Source organism: Sminthopsis crassicaudata, chromosome 4 (assembly GCF_048593235.1).
Source record: "Sminthopsis crassicaudata isolate SCR6 chromosome 4, ASM4859323v1, whole genome shotgun sequence".
In the NCBI taxonomy this organism is placed as follows: domain Eukaryota; kingdom Metazoa; phylum Chordata; class Mammalia; order Dasyuromorphia; family Dasyuridae; genus Sminthopsis; species Sminthopsis crassicaudata.
In genome coordinates, this window is record NC_133620.1 from 73902624 (window position 1) to 73928458 (window position 25835).

General features: G+C 34.8%; 1 protein-coding gene across 5 annotated transcripts in view; it reads right to left on the reverse strand.

The window, feature by feature from the left end:
• The window catches only part of EDEM3 (ER degradation enhancing alpha-mannosidase like protein 3), a 51357-nt gene extending 31635 nt beyond the window's left edge, over positions 1-19722 (reverse strand). For 3 of the 5 annotated variants that reach the window (XM_074308579.1, XM_074308576.1, XM_074308577.1), the window contains exons 1-5: positions 19274-19647; positions 14009-14054; positions 5802-5902; positions 4378-4417; positions 21-133 (exon numbers count right to left, since the gene is read on the reverse strand). In XM_074308579.1, the coding sequence (XP_074164680.1) occupies positions 21-133; positions 4378-4417; positions 5802-5902; positions 14009-14054; positions 19274-19446 (473 nt within the window). In that variant the 5' untranslated portion in view covers positions 19447-19647. Of the gene's footprint in view, positions 1-20; positions 134-4377; positions 4418-5801; positions 5903-6834; positions 6978-14008; positions 14055-19273 lie in introns of those variants that run through there. The other 2 variants (XM_074308581.1, XM_074308580.1) reach the window with 2 other exon arrangements.
• Positions 19723-25835: the final 6113 nt, after the last annotated feature.

Consider the following 25835-nt stretch of genomic DNA (forward strand, 5'->3'; position numbering starts at 1 on the left):
CTTATAATAAATACACTTACCCAAGGACTCTGATGTTAGTTTCAAAAACTGATACAACTATGTCATTATCCAAATTAACATCTCTTAAAACTTTTCTCACAGCCTCTTCAAATTCTTTAGTTTTATTTAATACCTAGGAAAATAAAAACTTTTTCAACAAATTGCAGATTAAAACATTCCAAATAAGTTACTAAAATAGGAAACTTTAAAAATCCAACAATTAAAAAACCTGTAGGCATCTGGGTGTACTGCACCATACCAGATACTTGAACATATTGTTGTTCAGATTCTTTATAAGAACATGAGATGACTGAGGTTTAGGTAGGATAGCATCTGACCAGGTTAAAAAACAAAAACTACTGATATGTTATGATTTCCTTAAACTTGGGTTTTCCAGGAACACTGAAAATATCAGTAGAACTTAAAATATATAATTAAAAACTTGCCACTGAGTGATGAATTTTCAATACTCCACTCCCAATTTTTTAACAATGCTTGTTCAATATATGCCTTATAAAAAACAAGTCATTCTCTCACCATCAGCAGGGAGGACCTTCTTCACAAGAAAGTCATCAGCAATCTGCACATTCAAACTTAGGTGAGGAAACTTTTCTAGATCCTAAATCCTACAGTTCTTGCTTTTATCACTCTTTGGTAAGAATAACTGTGTAAAAAAAGATAAGGAATACTGGCTGGAATATAGGCTTTGGAAATTATTCTAGTAGGGCTTTCTAACATTATATAAGCAGCCTAGTTTTTTTCTGCTCTACTTGTCTTCACATTTAAATCTTTGGTCCTAATTTTCTTTTAAAGTATCTTTTTCATTATTTTAGTTTTAGTTTTCTTGGGCAAATCCTAATCCTTTAATTCCTAGCAAGTCAATTTCATATAGCAGGAAAAAACACTGGTTGTTAGAGTACACGGATCCATTATCTAAACACTTACTGGTTACATAATTTTGAACAACTTGAGCCTCAGTTTCCTTATCTGTACTTTTACTGCTTATTTCATAGAGCCTTTGTGAGGAAAAGCACTTTGAAATACTACAAAAATGTGAGGTGTGATTAGTGTTACTCTGATGCATCATTATGTAAATTGATGTCTGAGTTTCAAAAGGTTATGGTAGAAAAGCATATTTCTATATATAGGCAGCACATGCTACAAATTAAAAAGGGCCCAGGCCCAGATGGAAGTCTGTCATATAAGGGCTTGATCACTGAGACTGATGAGTTAGCCACTAAATGATTTCCCCCCCACTCTCAGTAAAACGCCTGAAAAAAAATCTACTAACTGGCTACAATTTATACTGATGGATAAAGTGCACACACCAATTGCTTTGTAAATCCTTGAAGTGTTTTAATTCAGACACTTCAAAATTATAACTTTCCTAGAAAATACTATAAAAGAGAGTGACATCTTACTCAATTAATACTACAAGTAAATCTAGAGGGGGGAGGGGAGAAGAGGGAGGAATGAGCCAAGCAAAGAAACCCAAATTAATCATATTTTGAGACTTGTTAATGTATTTGATGGCTGTCAGTCTCAAACACAAGATACTTTTAGATTTTGATCGATTAAAGACATGTATCAAACTAAACCTTAATTTTGACTTAATTTATTAAGAAGCTTTGATGTTCTATTTTAGCCCTTTTTAGAACACTTGTTTTCCCAAAGCTATCTCCTCAGATTCTATCCCCTTTAGCCCACATTATTTTGTTTTCAGTTATCCTCCTATGATGTTTTCAATAAGGGCCAACCTTAGAGGGGGGAAAAAGTGTCCTCATTATTTCTTACTGCTAATTTCATAGTAACCTTAAGCATAGAGTCTAAGTTAAAAATTCTATTAGCACAGAATCATTCAGTTAAAACTGCATCAGTTTTAGTACTACTTAATAAACTACTAGTACTTCTTAACAAACAATGAAATGACCAAAGTAAAAACTTTCAGGTTGTCTATAACTTGATAATTGATAAATTCTACCCAGATAATCATTTTCCAATACTTAATATAAAATATTTAAAAAGTCACAAATTAAAGTCAAGGTGAACTAGAATTGTTAGTGCTTACATTCTATCAAAATGTTATAAAACCAAATATTTCTTTAAAAATTAAACTGCTTTCCTGAAAATTAAACAACCAACACCACATGGTTAAAAGAGAGGCTTTCAATACATTTTAGAGTCTTCATTTTACAACTATTTTTTAAAAAGAACACTCAAACACGGAGTTAGGGCATTTAACAACTACAAAATGGTCTACATTTTGTCTTAGAATAAAAATAACAGAAGATTCAAACCCTAATTTTTAAATGAATTTTTAATAACAATATGAAAAATGTTATGTTGCTTGCTATCTTAGACTTTCCCCCTGACACTGCTTGAAGATAGGTGCCTATATATCCCTGATTTTCTAAAGGTCACTAAAGTTTAAAATTTAATAAAACCTTAGCGATTATTTAGTCAAAACCCCTTTTTACAGATGAGGAAGCTGAATTCCAATGGCAACATGACATTGTATGATGTCCATGAATAATTATTTATTATTCAGGAATGCTTCCTACCACTGAGAATTAAGAAATCTGATTAACCAGTTTCTAGAGAGGCTCAGCAATTTTGTGAGGAAACTGTTTGGGAGGGAGGGGGGGAATTAGAATGAGGCTTTTGAACAGAGCGTACATGATACTTCAAGCTAGTATTTTTGAAAACTCATTAGGACATGGTGAAGATATGATTAGAGGGCATGTAAAACAGGGAAATATAATAGAGATGAGATTTTCACCAATAATCAGAGGAAAGATATACATGAGACTTACTATCTTAACCCCCCTGTTGCTAATACTACTCATCACAGTCTTATCAATTTTTATCCTTTACCAAAGAAGAATCTGTTCCATTCTACCCAACAGTGACAATTCATATCTTTTGAGATATTCATTGCAAAATTTATTCTCCCCTACAACAGAAGTATCCTTAAAGACTACTGAAACAAATTAGGAAGGATTACCATTCCTGTTTATACATTTTATAAAACTATTCAAATTGAGCATCTAAAGACCTAATTAGATTAGAATTAGGCTCAGGAGGAAAAAGTAGAGATGTAATGAGTTAGAAAGAAACCCCAAAGCAATAATTTCAATAGTCATCCCAGAATTTATTTATTTTTTTAATCACTATATTGAACATTATCTCAAAAGAAAAAAAATCTTATCAAATTTAAAACGATGAAACTTGAAATGAAATTTAACAATGCAGGTCTTAAGTTTTTCCCATTTTTATACAGGGCATGAACTAAGAAGAGCAATCCAACTGTTAATGTTAACATTTAGCAATTTTGGCATGTGAAATTTAATCTTATTCCTCCAGTTTCAAATCCTTCTCCACCAAAACTTAAAACAATTTTTATATTAGACTTTCTTCTAGGGTGGGAAAATAAACTTCTTAGAAAATTTGTTCAGGGAGATAAATAATGAATTTGAGAAAATTTATTTTTAAAAATGTTTTAAGGAAAATAATAAAATAAAAATACTGGACCTCTCAGAAATGGAAAAGGAGAATTTAACATTATTCCATGATATAACAGAATTGAAAAGTTCTGTCATTTTCTCTATCTTAAAAAACTAAAAGACTCTTACTTATGTAGCTAATAAACAAACACCAAACACCAAAAGGTGAGAATCTGGTGAACATTAGTCTTGAATCCATGTCTTCTTAACTCCATGTTTCCTCTCTGACACACACACTGATTTATATGACACAAGAAAAGTCATTTAGTTTTTCATCAACCAAGGCAACTCTAAGACTACAAAATGAGTAAACAGAGTTTCTTCACAGAAAAGTTCCCTATATCAATGAAATAATAGGACTAGCTCAAAAGATAAAAAAGATTAACTCTGAAGAAGTTTTATTTAGTGGGGAAAAGGGAAAACAGCATAAATATAGTACTTTAAAAATTGAAAATTTTATCATTTTTCATTATCACTAGGAAGAGTGACTTTTGGATAGAAACAACTAAAGCAGGAGCTAAAATTATTTTCTTACATGACGAACAAAAAATCTGTGTTTCCTGACAATGTAACACCATATGTTTAAATTAAATCACACACAAAAGTAGCTGAATATCTCTTCAATATTCTGAATAATTTCAAGGGACATTATAGATTGATGTATATCTTATCCAATTATGGGGACACTAAAACAAAAGATTTATTGAGAAACAAAGGTCCAAGAGACTAAGTATGGAAATTCAAGTTCAATCCTCAGTGCTACTCTCTGCTGATTACTTTATCATCTCTATCTTTATAATACTTTAATGCACATATATATATGTATATATGAAATTTATAGAATGAAAAAAAATCCAGGAAGGATCAAACCTACCACAAGAGTGTCCAAAGTATCAATCAGTGTCAGGGAAAATCTAAGAAACAAGTATAACCAGATATAGAAAATTAGAATCCTGAATGTCTTATCCATATACAGTAGACTCTTTGTTATCTGGCATTTTATATACCAGCACTCTCTCATAACCAGTATTTTGTAGTAACCTTTTATACAATGATAACTGATGTTAATAAAGATAAGCCCGAATCAGTGTAAGACCATAAAATGCTTCGAGAAAGATTAAATTACCAGTGAAATTAAAGTGTTAAATTACCCAGACATATTCTAATTCTATGAATATTGGTCATCTGTATGGGTGGGTATAAAATATTTACCAGAATATTTGATTAATTAGGATAGCCCATTTGTGACCCAATCAAATAGAAGTTTATTATACCTCATTTTTAAATAGTATTTGAGAATTGGATTCCTATCATTAACCAACTGCATTGACCTATTACAAACAGAAAATTTTTTTCTTGAGTATTTTGTCCTCAATCATTGTAGATAAATCCAATTCCTGATTCTTGCTCCTAGTAAGAAGGAACAAAATAAACCAAAAGAAGAAACAAAACACAAATACAAAACATCTCTCTAATTAATTAAAAAAAAAAAAAAAAAAAACACACACACACAATGAACTCAAAATATGGTAACATTTGAGAAGCAAATACAAAAGGTTCTGTTATTCACCTATCAAAAGTAAGTCCTGGGTTGTATTTTTAAATTTCTAAAAAATCTGTGGGAAAGATAATTTAAAGTAGCAACCAAATGAACTTATCACAGTGTGCATGCATCTTTCAAGAGCTTATTTGCTAGAAAACCCACAAAAAGATAAGGAGAACTATCTTTCATTTTACTTGTGGAAAGCAAATAACCTAAATATAACAGTATTAATAATGCTCTATAATAACAATTTTAGTTTATGATAGGCTAATAATGCAACAATTTGATTTAAAGGACAGTTATTTAGTAAAATGCTCATGCTGTTTTCTATCCAATATAACAACTAATATTTTGACTTTGAATCTGGTTCAAATCCATCCCAGGGTTACATAGGTACTGTTTTTAAGGGCTGCTATTCAAACTATACATTAACTAAGTAATCTAATTAACAGTTATACAAAGTAAAAACATAACTGAAGCTTGAATGTTTTCCCAAAAACATGGCAAGAAATGAAAAATATTATATTCATAAAATCATTTAAGGCATATTTATAGCATATCTTGCATCACCTAAGAACAATGATCTGTTATCTTCACATCAATCACAAGATTTAATATTTCAAAATATACCATTCATGGGCTTCTATTTAAATTTAGTAAGATGCCAAAAGTTGACCTGAAAAATCAAACATTTTGCAAAGTTCCTGCAAGTGATCTAAGCTTTGGGTACAAATAAAACTTATACAAATACTCACTTTCCTAATGCATCATCAACATCACCCCGACTTGGTTCCTGACCTCTAACACGACCCCGGCAAGTTAAGGGCATGAGTTCATCAGCTGGGTAAGCATGTTCCTGTAAGAAAAGTCAACTGAATTACTTAGAAAACCAAGACAGAGAACACACCATGTAATTAGTGCAACCTATCCAATGTTTAAGTACATTTAATCTGGAAATAATCAAAGCTACTATCTCTATAAAATAAGGAATCTGAACTGGCATATTAGATATCAAATATGGCCACATACCCCATATCATCTACTTACTGCCCAAACTTACACTACCATATCCATACCAGACTACCAGAAAAATGTTCCCAGTTCCGAAGTGAAGTTCATTTACTCACCTAAACTCTTGCTCTGAACCAAATTATCTTAATCAGAGAGTAAATTCAACTACATAAACAACTTCTCCACATGACCTATTTTATTTTTTGGTCTCTTTCTCTGTTATATGATAATGACCAGAAAATTAGGCACCCCCACAAAGGAGCCAGGAAGATATGGCAATCTATATATGTTGATCCCTGGCTTGCTTTTTTAGCTCTTGATTTAAAGCATAGCATACAATTCCTCATACAGAACCTTACTACAAGAAAAAAAATACTGTACAATACAAACATGAGAAGATGATTTTATTTTTTGCAGATAAATATGTTAGAATTCTACAAAACATTAAGACAATAACAAGGCTCACATTTTATATTCTTGCCAACAATTTTGACTTCAGAAAATGCAATTGTTTAAAATTGTTAAAGATACAACTTCTTTCCTCATATAAAGATGAAGAAACTAAGGCTCAGTAATGTCCCAGCATCACACAGGCTGGTAACTGTGGACATACTGCAAGTGTTAGAGTTGGACTCCATCCAGCTTTCTCTCCATTGCACCTTATAACAACCTGTCCTAGGATAGATATTAAATGGACAACCTAAAGAAATGGAATCCTCTGAAATAGAATATTATTGTTCTATAAGAAATGATGAGCTGATTTCAGGAAAGACTTACATGAACTAATGCTGAGTGAAGTGAGAAGAACCAAGAGAACATTGTACACAAGATTATGTGATGATCAGCTATGAAGGATTTGGCTCTTTTCAACAATGAGATGATTCAAGGTAACTCCAATCCAGGACAGAGCTTGAGGAACATAGAGAATGGAAAAAAAGATAATCATAAAAGAACCTAAGAATTTACAATAAATCAAGCAGGAAGACAACCAAGTTGACTTATAAGGAAACTATCCAAAAGGAGATTTACAGTGTTGAAAGCCATATAAAAGATGAGATCATGAGGACAAGCAAAAAGCCACTAGATTTAAAAATTGAGTTCCTTGGTAACCTTTGAGTGAAGATCACTAGAACAGTAGATTGAAATTCAGATAGGAATCAACTGAGGAGTTAATAGTGGTCACATCTATTCAAATTCACACTTTCATTGTTATAATTATGTAATAAAATATAACTGGTTCCAGCTCAAAAGAATATGCAGTGCAAATGTGAATAATAAAATTCCTAATTAGTACCAATCCAAACTTAGATGTAGAGGCAGCAAATGTAAACTACTCTTTCTAGGAATTTAGTAATTAAAGGGATGAAATATAGGAAAAACAGCTTGAATGGTAGGAAAAATGAATTTACTTTTAAGGATAAGAGAGATCTGAGTAAAATGGTCAATGGAACAAGAACCTTGTAGACAACAACAAAAATCAAAGACATGAGCAGAAGGGTAAGGCAAGAAAAGCCTCATTGTTCTCTGAGATTAGAGGGAAGGAAGGAAGAAAGAATAGGTAAAGACAGATACAAAAGAAGAGAGCTACAGGAACTCACAAATAGTTGTCCCAAAATCCTCTATAAAATAGGAGTTAAAATCATATGTTGATAGAGAATGGCGATAGGGACAAAGTTAGGGTATTGAAAACTAGAAAATGAAGAGAAGACATTTAAGGACTAACAGTCATTTGAGGTTAAGAGAATATCATATTACCAATCATAGATAATAGGAAGCCTGTTTTACATAGATAACATGAATTTATGGTGTATTCTGTAAAGAACTTCATGACTTCTTCCTACAGTGTCCAGGAACAAGAGCAGAAGAGAAAGGACCCATCACTTAACTGGTTGCTAAATTTAAGGCTAAGAAAGTAAAGCCACAACAAGAAAGCTGGAGTAGGAGAAAATCAAGGGCTTAAGAGATCTAAAGGCATAAAGTCAGAGAGAAAATAAAAAACAGGTTTAGGAGAAGGGCAGTAGGGAATGTACAAAGACAGGAGTTGTGATCAAAGAGAATTTCAGAATTCATTAGCTTGGAAGTGAAACAGTCTAGTTTTTAGTTTGGCCTAAGGTCAAGATTTTAAAATGTTCTAAAATAAATGTCACTTAAAAAAACAAACAAACAAAATCCACCAAGGGCATGGGTAGAGGCTGGGATAGAGAAGACACAAGGTGTGCTAGATGCTGAACTCACCAGGTAGTAAGATCAGCAGGTGACAACAAGAAGGGTCTAGGCAGGGTGACATAAACAGATGAAGTTAACTTGAAAAGTGGAATGGTTCCTGGATACAGGGGGCAGCAGGAGGTCTGGAAACAGCAGGTGAGTAATATCAGCACTTCCCCCTAAATAAGACGTTGAGGGGCTTGACAGAAGGAAGAGCCAGCACAGACCAGGGTGCTAAAGACTGAGTTGTTTTCTAGGGAATGATATTCTTAACTAACAGAATGAAGATTCCTGAGCTATAAGAAACTGAACCTTATCAACCATCTAATCATATGCCTGTTTCACATAGCGAAAATATAACACATTTGAGAAAGATTTTTACCCCAATATATGTTTTTAAAATGCCATTGTTTAAAAGGAAAACTACATATCTAACATTCCTTCTCTCCAAGTACCTTATAATTTGTTAGTTTTACTACGTAATGCAGCTGCTAAATTGTAAATGTGTAATTATGACAATACTGCTCAGTCAACAAACATTTACCAAGTATCCCTAATATGAATGAAGCCCTATCTAGATAGGTATTAGGGAGCCACAAAGTCTAGAATAAGAGAGTTCCCTGCACTCATCAGCATGCATGTTTTTTACCTATTACTTCCAAAAACCTATTAAACACAAACTATACCTTTTCCACAGTGATCATCATTTTTTATTCCTTTAATTTCTCAAATTTTTACCATATACATAACATTCAAAAAGCAAAGACTACAAAGAAATCAACTTTTTCCAAGTTACTATTGCAATTTGAGAGCTGCATAAAACTTCCACAAAAATGAAAATTCAAATCCACAATCCAAAACATTTACTAAGCAAACATTATATGCTGATATACTGTTAGACCTAGGAATACGTAAGGGGCGGGGGAAACAGTTCCTTTTCTCAAGCGGCTAATATTCTATAGGAAGAGAGTAGGGATACCAAATATACCACACAGAAAAGCAAATTTAAAAGAAAAAGAATGTAGAACAGGAATAACATTGTTTAATAAGAAGATATACTCAGGAAATATAAGAATTTAAGAGATTAAGCCTTAGAAAACAGCAGAGTCTCTACAATGATAAGTTAAAAAAGAAATATAGGAAAAAGATCAAAAGTCAGGCACTGAGATCTTATATCGTAGCTATGAGGGATGGCAAGTACCTGAAGTTTTGCTGTATTTGCAAAGCAATTAGCAAATTCATAATCTGCTTTAACAATTTCATAGTATCACAGAATTTCAAAATGGAATGGAATCCCAAAGGCCAAGCAATCAACCCATAAGTGGACTAAAATCAAATCCTTTCTACAACATATCAAATAGTTATCCAAACACCTACCTAAAGATTTTCAGCAAAAGGGAATTCACCCCTTCCGAAGACAGCTGCTCATGTTAGATTTTTCCTCACATTGGGCCCCAAATCCCATCTTTCTATACCTTTAAACCCTGAAAATTTTACTTGTAAATAATTCCTTACAATCCAATCTAAAAAAAAAAAAAAAAAAAAAAAAAAAGGCAACAAAGAAATGCCAAAAAAGTAAATATGAAATGCAAATCCTAACATTACCCAGGTAAGAAAAAGCATAAATAATGTCAAATTATCATAAAATGAAATAACTAACTTCTGAATTTGCTGTTAAAGAAATATTCTTTTCTTCTTGTCATAATGAGGAATAAAAGCATTATCTTCTCATCAAGTTAACCACACAAAAAAAGCCTGACTTGTTTTAAGTCCACTGCATACGTGGCAAGTAAACATCCTTATTAGGTTGCTAAACATTCAGACTATTTGAAGTAATATACTTCCTCCTAACCAAAGGATTCCTCCATCTGGAGAAAGGAAAAGGTTACTTAATTTCATCATGATGCAAAGTGTATAAAATACATTACTTTTCAGTCAGAAATAAACCAGCTGATTGAAGAGTTCTGTATAAATTTGGATAGCACACATGCCTGATTGCAAGTAATAAATATAGTAATCTCCACATTCATGTCTAAATCTACTGGGGGAAGGATTAAGGATGGGATAGGATAAGAAGGTAAATATCTCTGCTCTGCTCTGCATCACTGAAATCAGAGTAGAACCAATAATCAGGTTCTTTTTAAAGCCTGCATCAAAAGCAAATGAAACTCAAAGAATTTATTTTATAATAATGGTAGTCAATTTTTAAAAGCTGTTATAAAAATAAAAAGCCTATATAAATTTTAGTAACATATATTTTGAAATGTTTATACTCATGCAATATACAGTAGCTGTTGTTCTTCCTCCTGCTCACAAGAACTTCAGGCATTTTAACAGCAGAATTTAACTGGTGTTACCATAACTGTTCCTAAGGCAGGTGGACTGGGGTAGGTTGTGGATAGTATGTTGGATCTGGAGGCAGGAAGAGCCGAGTTCAAATTCAAATTCAGACATTTACTAACTGTGGGACCCAAAGCAATTTACTTAATTCAGTTTCCTCATGTATAAAATGAGCTAGAGAAGGAAATGGCAAACCACTCCTTTATCTTTGCCAAGAAAAGCCCAAATGGGACTAAAGACAATACACAACTGAAAATGACCAAACAACAACAGCACTAGCTGTCAACATTGAAATACAGCTAGTCAAAACTGTGATACTATATAAGGCCTTCTAAAATCAAATGAGAGAATTCATTCAACAATACGAAGATACTTTCTGGAAACTTCTTGAAGTTACTGATTGAACTCCAATATTTATTTTTCCTTTTTTCACTACTAGGATTACTATAGTACTCTACTGTTCATCATTCATATTCACATCATAAGTGTGAGCATGCACGCACACGTACATACACACACACACACACACACATATACATACACATACACACGATGCTCTTCCCACATATGACATGCATCATTCCTTTGAGAGTGATACAGTATATCACTCTATCTTTCAGCAGTGAATAGAAGCATTAAATTGAAGGGCAATCAAGACCTTCAAATCCTTAAAATTAAATATTTTAGCCTGGTTTTAATGGAGAGGCTTACTCCAAATGTTTTTCAATATTTCAATAAATCTTAGTATCTCTGAAATTTGTAAACAGTGGGGGGGAAAAATCCTTATTTTCACAATATAAAGTAGTTCCCTTCACTTTGGGCTTAATTTTCTAAATTAAAGGAATAATGACCAAATTTTCATTACAAATGTTGCAAATAAATTGTGCAATGTTTGGATCTGGAAGCAGGAAGTGCAGAGTTCAAATATAAATTCAGACATTTACTAACTGTGGGACCCAAAGCAAGTTACTTAATTCTGTTTCCTCATGTATAAAAATGCTTTCTGCTAAACAGGTGCAAAAGATGAAAACTGAAACTCAATATGTTAAAGCAGGAATATAAACCACAATTTATAAAAACACATAACCACTCCAAAAATCCTTATTGAAAAGATAACTTGCATATTTATATAATGTATCAAGCTTCCATTCTGACAGCTTTATACTTACAAACCTAAATAATCTTCTATCACAAGATATTATTTCTCCTGGCAAATATCTTTTAAATATATAACCATCCCCTCCAAAAACAAAAAAAAAAAGTCTTAAAAAGCCTTGTATACTTTTTAAAAGGTTAACAAACTCATTTTATGTAAGGTAGAAATTCAGTCTATAACAATAAATAAATGTACTAAAGTTTAACAGTGTATACAATGTATTTCAAGTCTAATAAAAAAAAAATTTTAATGATTACAATAGCCAAAAAGATAATCATGTCCTATGGCGGACAGAACTAAAATCTAGGAAAAGAAAGTCAATAACTACTATAAAATATTTTTTTTTTCACATATACAATGCAAAGTATTTAAATTTAAGAACTAATGAGGACTTTACAAAGAACCTACATATATCAAAACTTCCAAATTCCATTTTAATGTTCTAAGTCAGTTTATATGAAATACTTCCTTAAAATGATGTTGTTAGAGAACAATTATCACACACATAATATAACCACATTTTTATACTACATTGATGGAAAGAATTTCTGGGAACATGAATGAACTCCAGTGTCCTTCCAAACATATGTTAAAAAACTGTCAATTTTAATAGCTAAGTTGAAATCTAGTGTAATAAATTAGAATCTTAAAATAGTACAAGAGAACACTATAATTTTAGGTGATTTGCTGGTCAAGACTGATGTATTTTCTAATTATTAGCTGACTATGGGGGGAATCAACTAAATACAGTCATTTTATAAAATAAGCATAATTATTTTGATACTCAATGTCTTAATCATTAGAACCATGAGTTTCTAAACTAATTAGGATAGGTTACATAAATGATCAAATTTCATTTATAAATCAGCATTAAGGAAGGGAAAGGAATGACTATACTAGCTTGTTTGAACTGTAATTAGTTGCTTGGGTTTTATCAGTTTGTTGGTTGAAATGTTAACTTCCTATTAGAGACTACTTTAACTGGCTAAGTGGAGCTGTAAAAAAAAAAAAAAAAAGAAAGAATAGCTAGAACATCATCTAGGAGTTAGCTGAAGCTTTAAATGTTATTCTAGTCCAATATCCTCATTTTATAGATAAGGAAACATATTTGAAGAGGTTAATTTTTTCCAAGTTCACATATAGAGTCAGCAACAAAGACAGGCTTCAAACTTTAACCTGATTTAAATCTTATGATTCTTTGTTAGCCCATGTAATCAGCCGCAGATTGCCTTCGATGAACAGAGGGAGAAATCAAAGATTGACAGGCTTAAGAAATTACTTGAAAGCTGTTAAAGTATTTAAAAAAGTAAAAAAGTAAAGTATTTAAAATATGCTTCTTCCTTGCTCAAATTAAATTGCTTATTATCAAAGAGCAAAATATATTTATTGAACACCCAATCTGTACCATCAGAGTTTATGACCTGGGAGAAAGACAGGTGAAAAATATCAAAATCCATTGTCACAAAACCTATATATATTAGCACATTCAAACAGATACACAATCCTATTTTGGTTAAAGTTTAGCTGACAAAGGACCAAGAGAAACAAATTAAGATGCCTTCAAATCAAAATAAACTTAAATCAACTCTGTGATGGGGCAATCACTCCAAATTCTTTTCCCAAAACCACATGTATATATTTTAGAGATGATAACTGTAAAAGCAAATTAAATCCTTTGCAATGCAAAGGAAAACACATAGTGAAAGTATTCTCAAGTATAAATCTGGAGATGTCTCTTCCCATTTATATTCATATTAACTTTTTTCAATCTCAAGATTTTTATTATTAGTTAATACAAGTAGTTGCCACTGAAAAAGAATTATCACCTTCAATCATTAGTAACAAAACAAATACATTTATAAAGACAATAAAATGTCCCAGGCACTACTAACGATGGCAATTTAGACAGGGGCTGGTTTAACCACATTGAGTTGGTTAATCTACAGAAAAGGTATGCAATTTTTAAAAAAATGACTACATTTTAAACATTTTAGAAACATAATTTAGAAAAAGTCCAATATACATAATTAGCTACATTATTACATTAATACATTAACTATTATAATTTTTCTCTATTCATAAAAATTCTCTAAACATCTTATTTCATTAGTCTGTTTTAAGTCACTCTGTGTATGTGAAAATAATAAAATTTCATACAAGTGTTCTATAATTCAGCTCTATCACAAACTTTGAACAGTTTTCCTTCCAAAAAGCTTACAAGATATATATGAAAACAAGTATTTCACTTACCATATAATTACCATAAGCATGATCAAACATTTCCAGCACTTGATTCCTATTTTAAAAAGTACAAAACGGAGAGGAATAGTAAGTAATCAGGTTAACATTCATTTTTTATTTAAAAAAATCTTTCAGAAAGTTACCAGAAATTATACTGTTCCCCAATAAAACAAACAAAATATTTGTTTAATTTAGCTATAGGGAAAATAAACAAAGACAGGCAAAAATAAGGCAGGCAGTATTTTGATATAATCAAGTTTCCAATATATATTCCCCAAAACAATAAAGGTTTTGCTGAACTATTTCATAAAAATCACATAATTTTGTTACCCAAAAGAGAATAAGCAATTATGTAAGTCCAGTTTTTCTACATGTATCTACTGTGCCAAACTCTGGTATTCCAAATAATGTGGCTACAGGATCTAGAAAAAAAGTTTTGATCTTACTGACATAAAATTATGTATAAACATTTAAAATACATTTTACTGGAGTTCAACTTTTTTTTTTTTTTAATTTCCCTGTTCTCACATTTATCTCAGCTATATTCTGTTCTCCCAGATAACCATTTATGGGTTTAACAAAATCTAAAAACCTAAAAATGTTGTATGGTTCAATTAATTTGGGAAATGCTGTAGTCTAAGCCTTATTTTCTACAGAAAAGAAAACCAGAACTCAGAGGGAAGACTTGCTCAATGTCACAGAAATTCCAGATATTCTCATTCTTAGTCCAATGTCTTCCTAATGAATCATGCCACTACACATTTTTTTTTATTTTAGTACTTTAAGAAAAACTTAAAGGAATTAGTCACTTGTCTGTTACAAGAAGAAAAAAAAATACCAGTAGAAGAAAAAGTATCTTTAGCATTATTTACCTTTCTAGTTGAGGGACACAGTGTGAAAAAAAAAAAAAAAAAAAAAATATATATATATATATATATATATATATATATATATATACACCTAAAAAAAATTACAACTTCAACTCTCTAATAAAAATATAAATAAATTTTAAAAGAATATAAGAGTATGTTACTATTAACACTCTAGCTTCTCTCCAAAATTAATGAAATTAAGGGCTATATGTGTATATGTGTGTATATTTCACCATATTTTCAAGCAATTCATTATATGGCATTCTTCTAAAAAGCTATTATAATCAAATGAAATATATTATTTCCACCTCTAAAATGAAATGTAAGTATTGAAGGGATTTGTGTTTTGTCTAAAAAATTAGTTAAGTCAAGAGGCAGGATAAAGACTGCCAAAGTTTCTATATTTCACTTACCTCGATACTATGGGTACTTTTTTGCTATCATTTATACCTGATATAGATGTAACACTTCATATCACTTTCTATCAAAGACATTCAATATATTTATAACAATCACATGAAATGATCATTCCCTCCCCCCTATCAGTCTTCTCTAAACCTTCACTAATCAAGCCTTTTAATGCCTTCATTTGGATAAAACTGTCCTCTCCAATATTAATAAATCTTTTAATTGCCCAAATGGTTATTTCTCAAACATCCTTCCACCTAGATTTTCTCTTTTCATGTAATTGTTCTCTGAATTCTCTTTATATCCATCCAACCACTTCTTGATCTCTCTTGAAGTTTCTTCACCCATATACCAGTCACTAACTTTAAATGTCCCACAAAGTTTTGTCCTAAGCCTTTTCTATCTATCTAGATTGCTGATCTCATCAGCAGCAATGAGTTCAACTATCAATCTTTATGAACTGCATAAACAAAAATTCCCAGATCTTTATATATCTAGCCTTGGTATCTCTTCTGAGCTTTAGGCCCACAGCCCCAACTAACCCTTGGACTTCTCAAATGGGATGTTCTGAAAGCATCTCAAACTCAAATTTTCTAATAAAGAAAGCATTATCTTTTCCCTAAATCCTTGCCTCTTCTCAACTTCCCTACTACTGTTGAGGACACCACAACCTTATTTTCCTAGTCACCTAGGCTTACAACATCAATGTCATCCTCAACTTCTCATTCTCTCCACACATCCAATCTGTTGTCAAATCTCATGTTTCTACCTTCATCACTTTTTCTATCTCTTCTCCATTCATACAACCACAAGACACTCTCATTATTTCTTTTTTTCCCCCCCTGAGGGGGGGGTTAAGTGACTTGCCCAGGGTCACACAGGTAGGAAGTGTTAAGTGTCTGAGACCAGATTTGACTCCGGTCCTCCTGAATTCAAGGCTGGTGCTCTATCCACTGCGCCACCTAGCTGTCCCTACACTCTCATTATTTCTTGCTTAGTCTATAAGTCTATCCTCGCTTCAATCCCATGCCCTACTTAAAAAGCTATGGCAGACAGGTGAACCCCCTCTCTCCCTCAAGAAACTCGAGTGATTTCCTCCAGAATCAAATATGTACTTTATTTGATATTTAAAGCTCTTTATATCTTGGACCCTTACTCTTCCACAAATTGTACAATACAGCAAACACTAGCCTAATTACAATTCTTCAAACAAAATACTCTTTCCCTGTCACCAGCCATTTCTCAAGCCTGGAATACTCTGTCCCTTCAGTTGGATCTTTTATGTTCCCTGGCTTCAACAATCTGCTCAAATCCTCCATTTTCCAAGAGGCAGTTGTTGCCTGTCCTCTCTAAAATTAAATACCTTCCCTTTTAGAATTCCTCCTATCTATTCTCTAAGGACTTTGTTGTCTATTCAGTTGTTTACATGATGTTCTCCCCCATAGAATGTAAGTATATTGGGAGCAGGTTCTGTCTTTCTTCTTTGTAACCCCACCATTTCACACAGTGCCAGAACATTAATCACTTAATAAATGTGGACTAGACTTACCCTTAGAAAACACTTCTAATTAAAGTACCCACCTTCAAAGATATGGAAATAACGAATGGAAATGCCAGATAAATGTTTTTTTCTTTACATTGTACTGACATGAAATTAAGTACCCCTTTCAGATGCTTAACCATTGGTAATGATAAGGCTGGCAAACCAAAAAGCTCTGATTTAGAGATTAGGCTATAATAACCAATATAATCATTTTTCGATCTATGAGATGAACAAATTAAATCTTGAGTTCACTAGAAGTTAAACAAAGGAAACAATTTTAATATACACCAAGTATTTTCTGATATTAAAAAAAAACACTGATACGTTGGGATCATTTATAAACTTTATTATAGTTTGTTTAGTAGAAATTAAGTATTTTACCAATCCTTTTATATTCACTTATACTATTGATTTAGGATCATTCTTTTTACAAGAATTTTAGATAGGTGGTAGTGATTGATATCAGTGATATCACTGACACCAAGAAAGGAATATAAAAACTTTCTTTTCTCAACTCAATGGAAAAAAAAATTGCTAAAAATCTGTCAAAAAACCAACAAATAACATTGTATCACATTGTTAAAGATGACACCCAAAATGCAATGAAAAGATAGTGACTATGAGTAAACCACAAAACATTATTAAGGAAGAAATGTGCAGAAGGAACAATACAAAGGAATTTATCAGAAAATTCTGGGGAAAAGTGTGCCAGTCACACAGCAAGAGTGAAGGAGGGATGTAAATAATACCAAATGGACAACTCCAAAACATCAAAAGTATAAAGTTCCCATCTTCCCTGTGGAGGAGTTATACTACAATATGGCCAAGAGTCACACGGGATGAAGAGATGGTTTGGTTGCTACCTGGGGGGATGATATATAAAGGATCATATGATCATAGATTTAGAGATTAAAGGTGCCTTAAAGGTCATCTAATCCAATCCCCTCATTTTACAGATAAGGCTAAGAAAAGTGCCCAGGAGTTAAGTGACTTGCAAGGCCACAAAGGCACCAAGTGACAAAGGTAGAATTTGATAACAGGTTTTCTGACTCCAAAACTGCTTTTACCCACAATTCAATGCTAACTCTCAAGGTCATACAGCTAATCATTAGCAAAGACAGAGCTAGAACCCAGATGCCCCCATTTATAATGCAGCGCTCTCCCATCCAACTCCCATGCATACAAATTTAAATCTCTTATGTTCTAAAAATCGTTTTTATAAATAAAAGTTTCCTTGTTGGTAAATCACTTGCCAAACTCATTACAGAGGTAGAACAGATTTACACCTCCATTAATGTCACAAGATGACATTTGCACAGGTGTTTCAAGGAGTACACATGAAGAGATGAATCACCGTATTTAACACCAACCTATGAATTAAAGTAACTTTTCGAAATAACATTCATGAGGATTCGTGTCTCCATCATCTGGACGTAGGATGCTCGTTTTTTCTCTTAAGACACCATATAAACTAATCTGCACTATTACTGGTATCTAAAGAAACGAAATAAAGTGTCTCAAGGACTAGTTACGCAATCTTATTTTTTATACTACAGAAGATAAAGCAGGATGAGAACACTCAACTGATGTAACTTGAATTTCCTGAGGAATTACAAAACTTGAGATAAAACGACAAAAACGGTAGGTAGTATATCACTGACAAGCCCTTCTGCGGAACGATCCTACACTTAAAGAACGTTTTAAAACATCAGACCAAAGAAAAAGAAAAAGAAAGAAGCCTGACTAGAACGTTTCTGAAACGACAGTCTTACTTTTCGTAAAGTGTAAAAGTGATCCAGTAAGACTTGAGCTAGGGGAGAAAGGATCTCCATTCTGTAAAATTAAAGGGGTGTCCAGGCTTCCAAACTGCCCGTCAGCTATTCCACGTCCAGAGAGACGGCTCCTAGAGCCCCCGGGGGAACGTTTCTGCCCGGCGGACAACTGGGTGGGAAGGGAGTAGTGACAGCCCGCGCAGCCGCTGGCTGGGGAAGGGTTCGTAGCCAGACTCCGGGAGTCCGTTCTCCGCCGGCGGGGCTGTCTCCCACAACCCGCTAGCGAAGGGCTCGGCAGCGATAACGTCGGCAGCGCGGTCTCCTAACAGGTGCGACCAGGCTTGCCTGAGCGAATGGGCAGCGTTTCCCGAACTTGTTTCCCGAAGGCAGACGCACCGGCTTCAGAAGGGACCCGCGCACCCGCAGCCTGGAGGTCCGGCCAGAGACCCGCACAGCTCCAGTCCCCGAAGGAGCCCTCCCGTCTCTTTTTCTTCCCTCCCCCTGGCGCTTTCCGAGAGTCCCGGCGGCCGCCGGATCCTCACCGCCTCACCGCCTCCCCCACCCGCACTGGCCCAGGCGACGCCCCGGGGCTGCTCGCAGCCGCGACCCCCGAGGGATCCCCGAGGAGTCCCAGAAGCTCCCGAGGACAACGTACCCGGCCCCCAGGGCGGAGCCTTACCCCAGCCTCTGCTTCTCCTCCTTACTCATGGGTGCGGCTCCGGCCGCCAGCACGGAGGCGGAGGAGACCAGGCACAGGGCGGCCGTGGCCACCAGGCTCCATCCCGCCCGCCAGGCGGCAGGGGACCCGCAGCCCGGACCGCCGCCTTCGCCGCCGCCGCCGGCTCCGCTCATGGCCCGGCCGGCCGGTCCCGCGCACGCGCAACAGCTACACTCGGCCGGAGGGACACATCGCCAGGCGGGGGGTTGGAGGTAGACCTGGGGGAGCCGGGCCTTGGGGTCGCCGGGAAGGGCGGATGCCGAGAGGACGACCGTGCGCCGGACACCGAACTGTTTCCCAAAGCCAGCGGAGCCGGTCGCCCAGCGCCAGCGCCGCCGCCCTCCACTCTCAACAGCCCCAGGAACCCCTCCCCCAGCTTTCCGGTGGCGTAGTCTAGGAAACCGCCTTCCCCAACGCTACTTCCGGGTGGGGCCCAATGACGCTCAGGATAAGGACCAATGGGGACCCGGCACGGACGGGGGCCGGAGGAGAGCCGGCTTCGCCAAGCGCTAGTGAAACGTGGACAAAAGGCGGGATCGGGGAGGGGCTTCCCTCTTCCAACCCGACTAAATCCGCAAACCAGGGGCCTGATGTCGCGAAAATATTTGCGTGAAAACCACAAGTCCCAAAATGCACTTCTTCCTTTTCCCCACCCTTTTCCTCCCCAGCACATTCGTTCCCTCCTTTGCCTGTGTCGGGGGAACAGCCTCACAGGGTTTCTTGCGGCGGTGCTGCGCGTTGTTCTCTGGGATATGTAGTCTGGCCATGGGAGCACTGACAGGTCGGCCAACATCTGTTGTGTCAGCCTTCTCGGCTCGGTCACCTGCAGTACTACGGACTCTCTCGGGTTCTCGACGTCATTTGTTTTTTCTCTCCCCCATGACTCTGACGAGTCACTAATTCACCCAACAGATATTGAGTATCGTTAAGCCCAATGGAGGATGCAATAAAGTAAAATAAATTAATTAATAAAAATAAATTAAATAACACGTTCTTTGCCCTAGGTGTTTATAATCTAGTTGAGCAAGCAAGGCGTTAATAAACACAGGAAAAGTTTGTCAATAACTTAGAAATTAAATATTAGGTCAGTGCTCTGCAGCTTACCAGCTGTGTTATTGGGAGTAAGTCAATTTCCCTCTCAGCCTGTTTCTTTCCATTAGTCAAATAAGGAAGTAGAGTATCTCTTACATCCCTCGGATCTCTAAATCTTTCAATCTAAGAGAGCACATGATTAGATGTTATCCAAGGCCCATTTCAGTTGTGATTTTACATCATTTTATACATAAGTATTTTTACAATAGTGCAATATAACATACATGGAATTTTATGCTTATATTGAAAAATATATATTACATTTATAATTTTGTGTATGCGATGTATGTACTAGATAACACATGTGTTACATGTATTCACACGCATGGAAAGCAGTGGCTACTGTTTAAAATATTTGCAGGGCATCCAGAATATTCTGCAGTCTCGCTTCCCCTGCCTTTTTAATTTTTCTCTCATACCACTTTTTTTCACCTTATGCCAGTCTCTGATCTTTAATATTGTTTCTCCGAGGCTTCATTACCTCGGATTCACTTCATATCCATTTTTTTCTATGCTTTTCATTGTTCCTCTGTCTTCCGCTGCTGGTTGAATTGTTACTTAAACCTTTAAAACCCTACTCACGTTCTCCTTGATACATAGTGTTTGCCAGTTTCACCCGATGAGAAGTGTGAATGGACAGCTCCACCATATGGGGAGTGCTAGAGAAAATTCCCATTCTCCATATGGAGGATTTCAGGGAAAAAATGGAAAAGTCAAGCTGGAACTCGGAAAAATGAATCTGCTTGATTCCAAGCCCAGTGCAAGCTCTGGCTGTCCAGGAGATGCTTAAAGGAAGCTAATTGAATTAAACTGAACGACAATATCTGCTGCTTATTTATTCTGCCGTGACTAGGAAAAAAAAAAAATGAAATTTACTATCCAGTATTTAGAGGCCAGATAACCCTAATCAGGAGTTTTCACACTACAGCAATCGGTCCATATGGGGCAGGCTGTGGACTTTTTATGCGCCCGCTGGTTATGGCAAATGGGCTGAGGGGCGGAGACAGAGTGTGAGTTTTTGTTTTTACTATAGTCCGGCCCTCCCACAGTCTGAGGGACAGTGAACTGGCCCCCTATTTAAAAAGTGTGAGGACCACTGCTAGATTCTCTTTGGCAAAGTTAAAGATCAAGGTAGCCAAACAAACATCTAGGAGTGGGGATTGGCCGGAGTGGGGGAGGGGCAGAAGAGGGTGATGGGGGGGGGGGGGGTTGGTGGAGGATAAAGCTTTTCCAGTGAATACAATCTGCCAGCATTTTAAAATAGATCAGAAAATTAGCTCTTGACTTTCAACTTCCCCAAAATGCTATCAATTCAATTATTTGTGGCCAGATAATCCAATTAGTGAATTAACTATCTCCAGTGGCCCAGATTCTTCACCTACTTCCTATGCCATCCCCATAACAATGTTCCAGGCTAGCATAATTGACCATTTAAAAAACCTCTTCACTTTCATTTGTTGGGAAGAGAGAGAGTATTAAAGAGGATGAAAAGGTGAATTTTAAAATTTCAAACAGTATTGTTTCATGATTCAATCTTGTTTTTAGAAATTATAAGATTATAAGAAATGATCTTTGATGCACAAAAAGAAAAGGAATAAGTGGGGATAGGGCATTGGAATTTCCTTTTCTTTTCATTAAATTTATCCCTAGTCATTGTTTGAGAACACTAATAATTTTATAAAGCTAATAGGAACTAGTAGGCATAGTACCTCTGAGGTTCCCAAATTAACAAGGAAATAGGGAAAAAATAAGCATCTACAATTTGCATTTTAACCCATTAAATCTAGCAGGGAGATTCTTAGACTTGTCAGTAGACACCAAGAAAATTTTAAATTTTAATTAAAACAAATTTTAAATTACATTAAAATTTTAATTAAATTTTAAATTAAATTAAAACTTTTAATTTCTTCTTATTATGGCTTTTTATTTACAAAACATATGCATGGGTAATTTTTCAACACTGACTCTTGCAAAATCTTCTGTTCCAAATTTGCCTCTCATTCTCCCCACTCCCTCTCTTAGATGACAGGTAATCCCATACATGTTAAATATGTTAAAGTATATGTTAAGTCCAATATATGTATGCATATTTATGCAGTTATCTTACCACACACACACACACACACACACACACACAAAATCAGATATAGAAAGAAAGAAAAAACCTGAGAAGGAAAACAAAAATGCAAGCAAACAATAACAAAAAGAGGGAAAATGCTATTGCCCATGGTTTTCTCTCTGGGTGTAGATGACACTGAACAATTGGAAGTGGTTTGAATCATCTCATTGTTGAAGAGAGCTATGTCTATTAGAATTGATCTTTGTACATCTTGTTGTTGCCATGTATAATGATTTATGGGTTCTGCTCCTTTCATTTAGTATCAATTCAAGTAAGTCTCTCCAGGTCTCTCTGAAATCATCTTGTTGGTCATTTCTTACAAAATAGTAATAATCCATAACATTCATATACCACAATTTATTCCGCCATTTTCTAATTGGTGGGCATCCATTCAGTTTCCAATTTCTAGCTACTACAAAAAGGGGCTGCCACAAATATTTTTGCACTTATGGATCCCTTTTCCTTCTTTAAGATCTCTTTGGAATATAAGCTCAGTAGTAACACTGCTGGAGAAAAGGGTGTGCACATAGTTCCAAATTGCTCTCCAGAATGGTTGGATTCTTTCACAATTCCACCAACAATGTATCAGTGTCCCATTTTTCCAACATCCCCTCCAATATTTGTCATTAACTTTTTCTGTCATCTTAGCCAATCTGAGAGGTATGTAGTGATACCCTCAGACTTGTCTTAATTTGCATTTTTCTGATCAATAATGATTTGGAGCACCTTTTCATCTTATTAGAAATGGTTTCAATTTCTTCATCTGAAAATTGTCTGTTCATATCCTTTGACCATTTATCAATTGGAGAATGTTTTGATTTCTTATAAATTTGAGTCAATTCTCTATATATTTTAGAAATGAGGCCTTTATCAGAACCTTTGAATGTAAAAATATTTTCCCAGTTTATTGCTTCCCTTCTAATTTTGTCTGCATTAGTTTTGGTTGTACAGAAACTTTTTAACTTAATATAATCAAAATTATTTATTTTGTGATCAATAATGATTTCTAGTTCTTCTTTGGTCACAAATTCCTTCCTCCTCCACAGGTCTGAGAGGTAAACTATCCTATGTTCTTCTAATTTATTTATAATATCATTTTTTATATCTAGATCATAAACCCATTTTGACCTTATCTTGGTATATGGTGTTAAATGTGGGTCAATACCTAATTTCTGCCATACTAGTTTCCAATTTTCCCAGCACTTTTTGTCAAATAGTGAATTCTTATCCCAAAAGCTGGGGTCTTTGGGTTTGTCAAACACTAGATTACTGTAGTCATTGACTCTTTTGTCCTGTGAATCTAATCTGTTCCACTGATATAAATATTCTATTTCTTAACCAGTACCAAATGGTTTTGATGACTACTATTTTATAATATAGTTTTAGGTCTAGCATAGCTAGGTCATCTTCATTGGCATTTTTTTTTCATTAATTCCCTTGAAATTCTTGACCTTTTGTTCTTCCAGATGAACTATCTTATTATTTTTTCTAGATCTGTAAAATAATTTCTTGGAAGTTTGTCATGGCACTAAATAAGTCTATTAATTTAGGGATTATTGTCATTTTTATTATTTTCACACAGCCTACTTGTGAGCACTTGATATTTTTCCATTTGATTAGTTCTGACTTTATTTGTGTGGAAAGTGTTTTTGTTTATATAGTTCCTGATTTTGTCTTAGCAAATAGACTCCCAAATATTTTATATTATCGACAGTTATTTTAAATGGAATTTCTCTTTGTATCTCTTGCTGCTGGAATTTGTTGGTAATATATAAAAATGCTGATGATTTATATGGATTTATTTTGTATCCTGTAACCTTGATAAAGTTGTGAATTGTTTCTAGTACTTTTTTAGTTGATTCTCTAGGGTTCTCTAAGTATACCATCATAATCATCTGCAAAGAATGATAATTTGGTTTCCTCATTATCTATTCTAATTCCTTTAATCTCTTTTTCTTTTCTTATTTCCAAAGCTAACATTTCTAATGCAATGTTGAATAATAATAGTGATAGCGTTCAACCTTGTCTCATCCCTGATCTTATTGGGAATAGCTCTAGTTTATCCCCATTACATATGATGCTTGCTGATGGTTTTAAATAAATGCTACTCATTATTTTAAGGAAAACTTTTATTCCTATACTCTAGTGTTTTTTTTTTAATAGGATTGGATGTTGATTTTATGAAATTCTTTTTCTGCAAGTTTAGATGATTTTCTAAAGAAGTCTAGTCAAAAAGTCATCCTAGTAATTTTTTTTTTCTTAGATAATTGGGTTGACAGTGGTGAGTCAGTAGAAATTATAGAGTCAGTGGAATGTGGATGATAAATGGTGTTAATCGTATGGAGAGATTGAAAAGGTATAACTTTGGCTTTGAAATGGAAAAGAATCTCTTCTTTCAAGACCAGACTGAAGTAGAAGACATGGGAAGATGTTTAAATAATATGGGATGAGGAGGAACTGTTGGTTGTAGAGGGCTAGAACAGATGTAAGGTAATCTAGCACATGAGGCTAATCACCAATTGGACAATTTTCTATTGCCACATGTTTGGAGGGTGAACCTACTTAACTATTCTGTGCGGCTCCATTGGTGGGTATGGACAAAGAAGGGGAAGTGACATCAGTGGGTGGAGTAGGAGGAGGAGATTGAGTCATTCTCTTGGCATGGAGAGAGAGGAAGGAGGTGTGGAGATTGCTAGATCTAATCCCCTGACCTTCATGGCAAAAGACCAAGAATAAAGATTTTTACTTATCCTGACTCTGGCTGATTCTAAGAGATCCAGGGCTTCAACAGTTGGTGAATTGGATTATTTGAATCCAAATCCTTGTCTGGGGTGATGGGGGACCATGGAAGGCTTAAAAAGAAATGAAATTTGGAATAGCCATTATGGGAAGTAGAATAGTAATTTGATTATGGAGTAATAGAATATTTCCCTTCCTATAACAAAGATCTAGATGAAATAAGATCATGGACATTTGCAGTAGATCCAATAAGTGTGGTTTCTATTACTTTGGTAAGCATTTCCTAAATAGGAACAAAAGAGGTCAATGGCAAGAGTAATCCAGGACAATTGAGCAAGAAGGAAAGTAAATTGAAAATAAAGGCAAGTGTAGAAATGAGTTTGTTCAAGGTGAGGAAGGGAAGAGAACATAGCCAGCACAGAATTAATAGCTTGTGAAAGAACTGAGGGCTGCTGAAAATGGGAGAGTATGATGATAGGGACTTAGGGACTTAGGTAAAGATGGACTGAAAAAAGATTATGATCAAATAAAGGAGATCTTTCAAAGTTGTTTCTCTTCACATTATTATGGTCA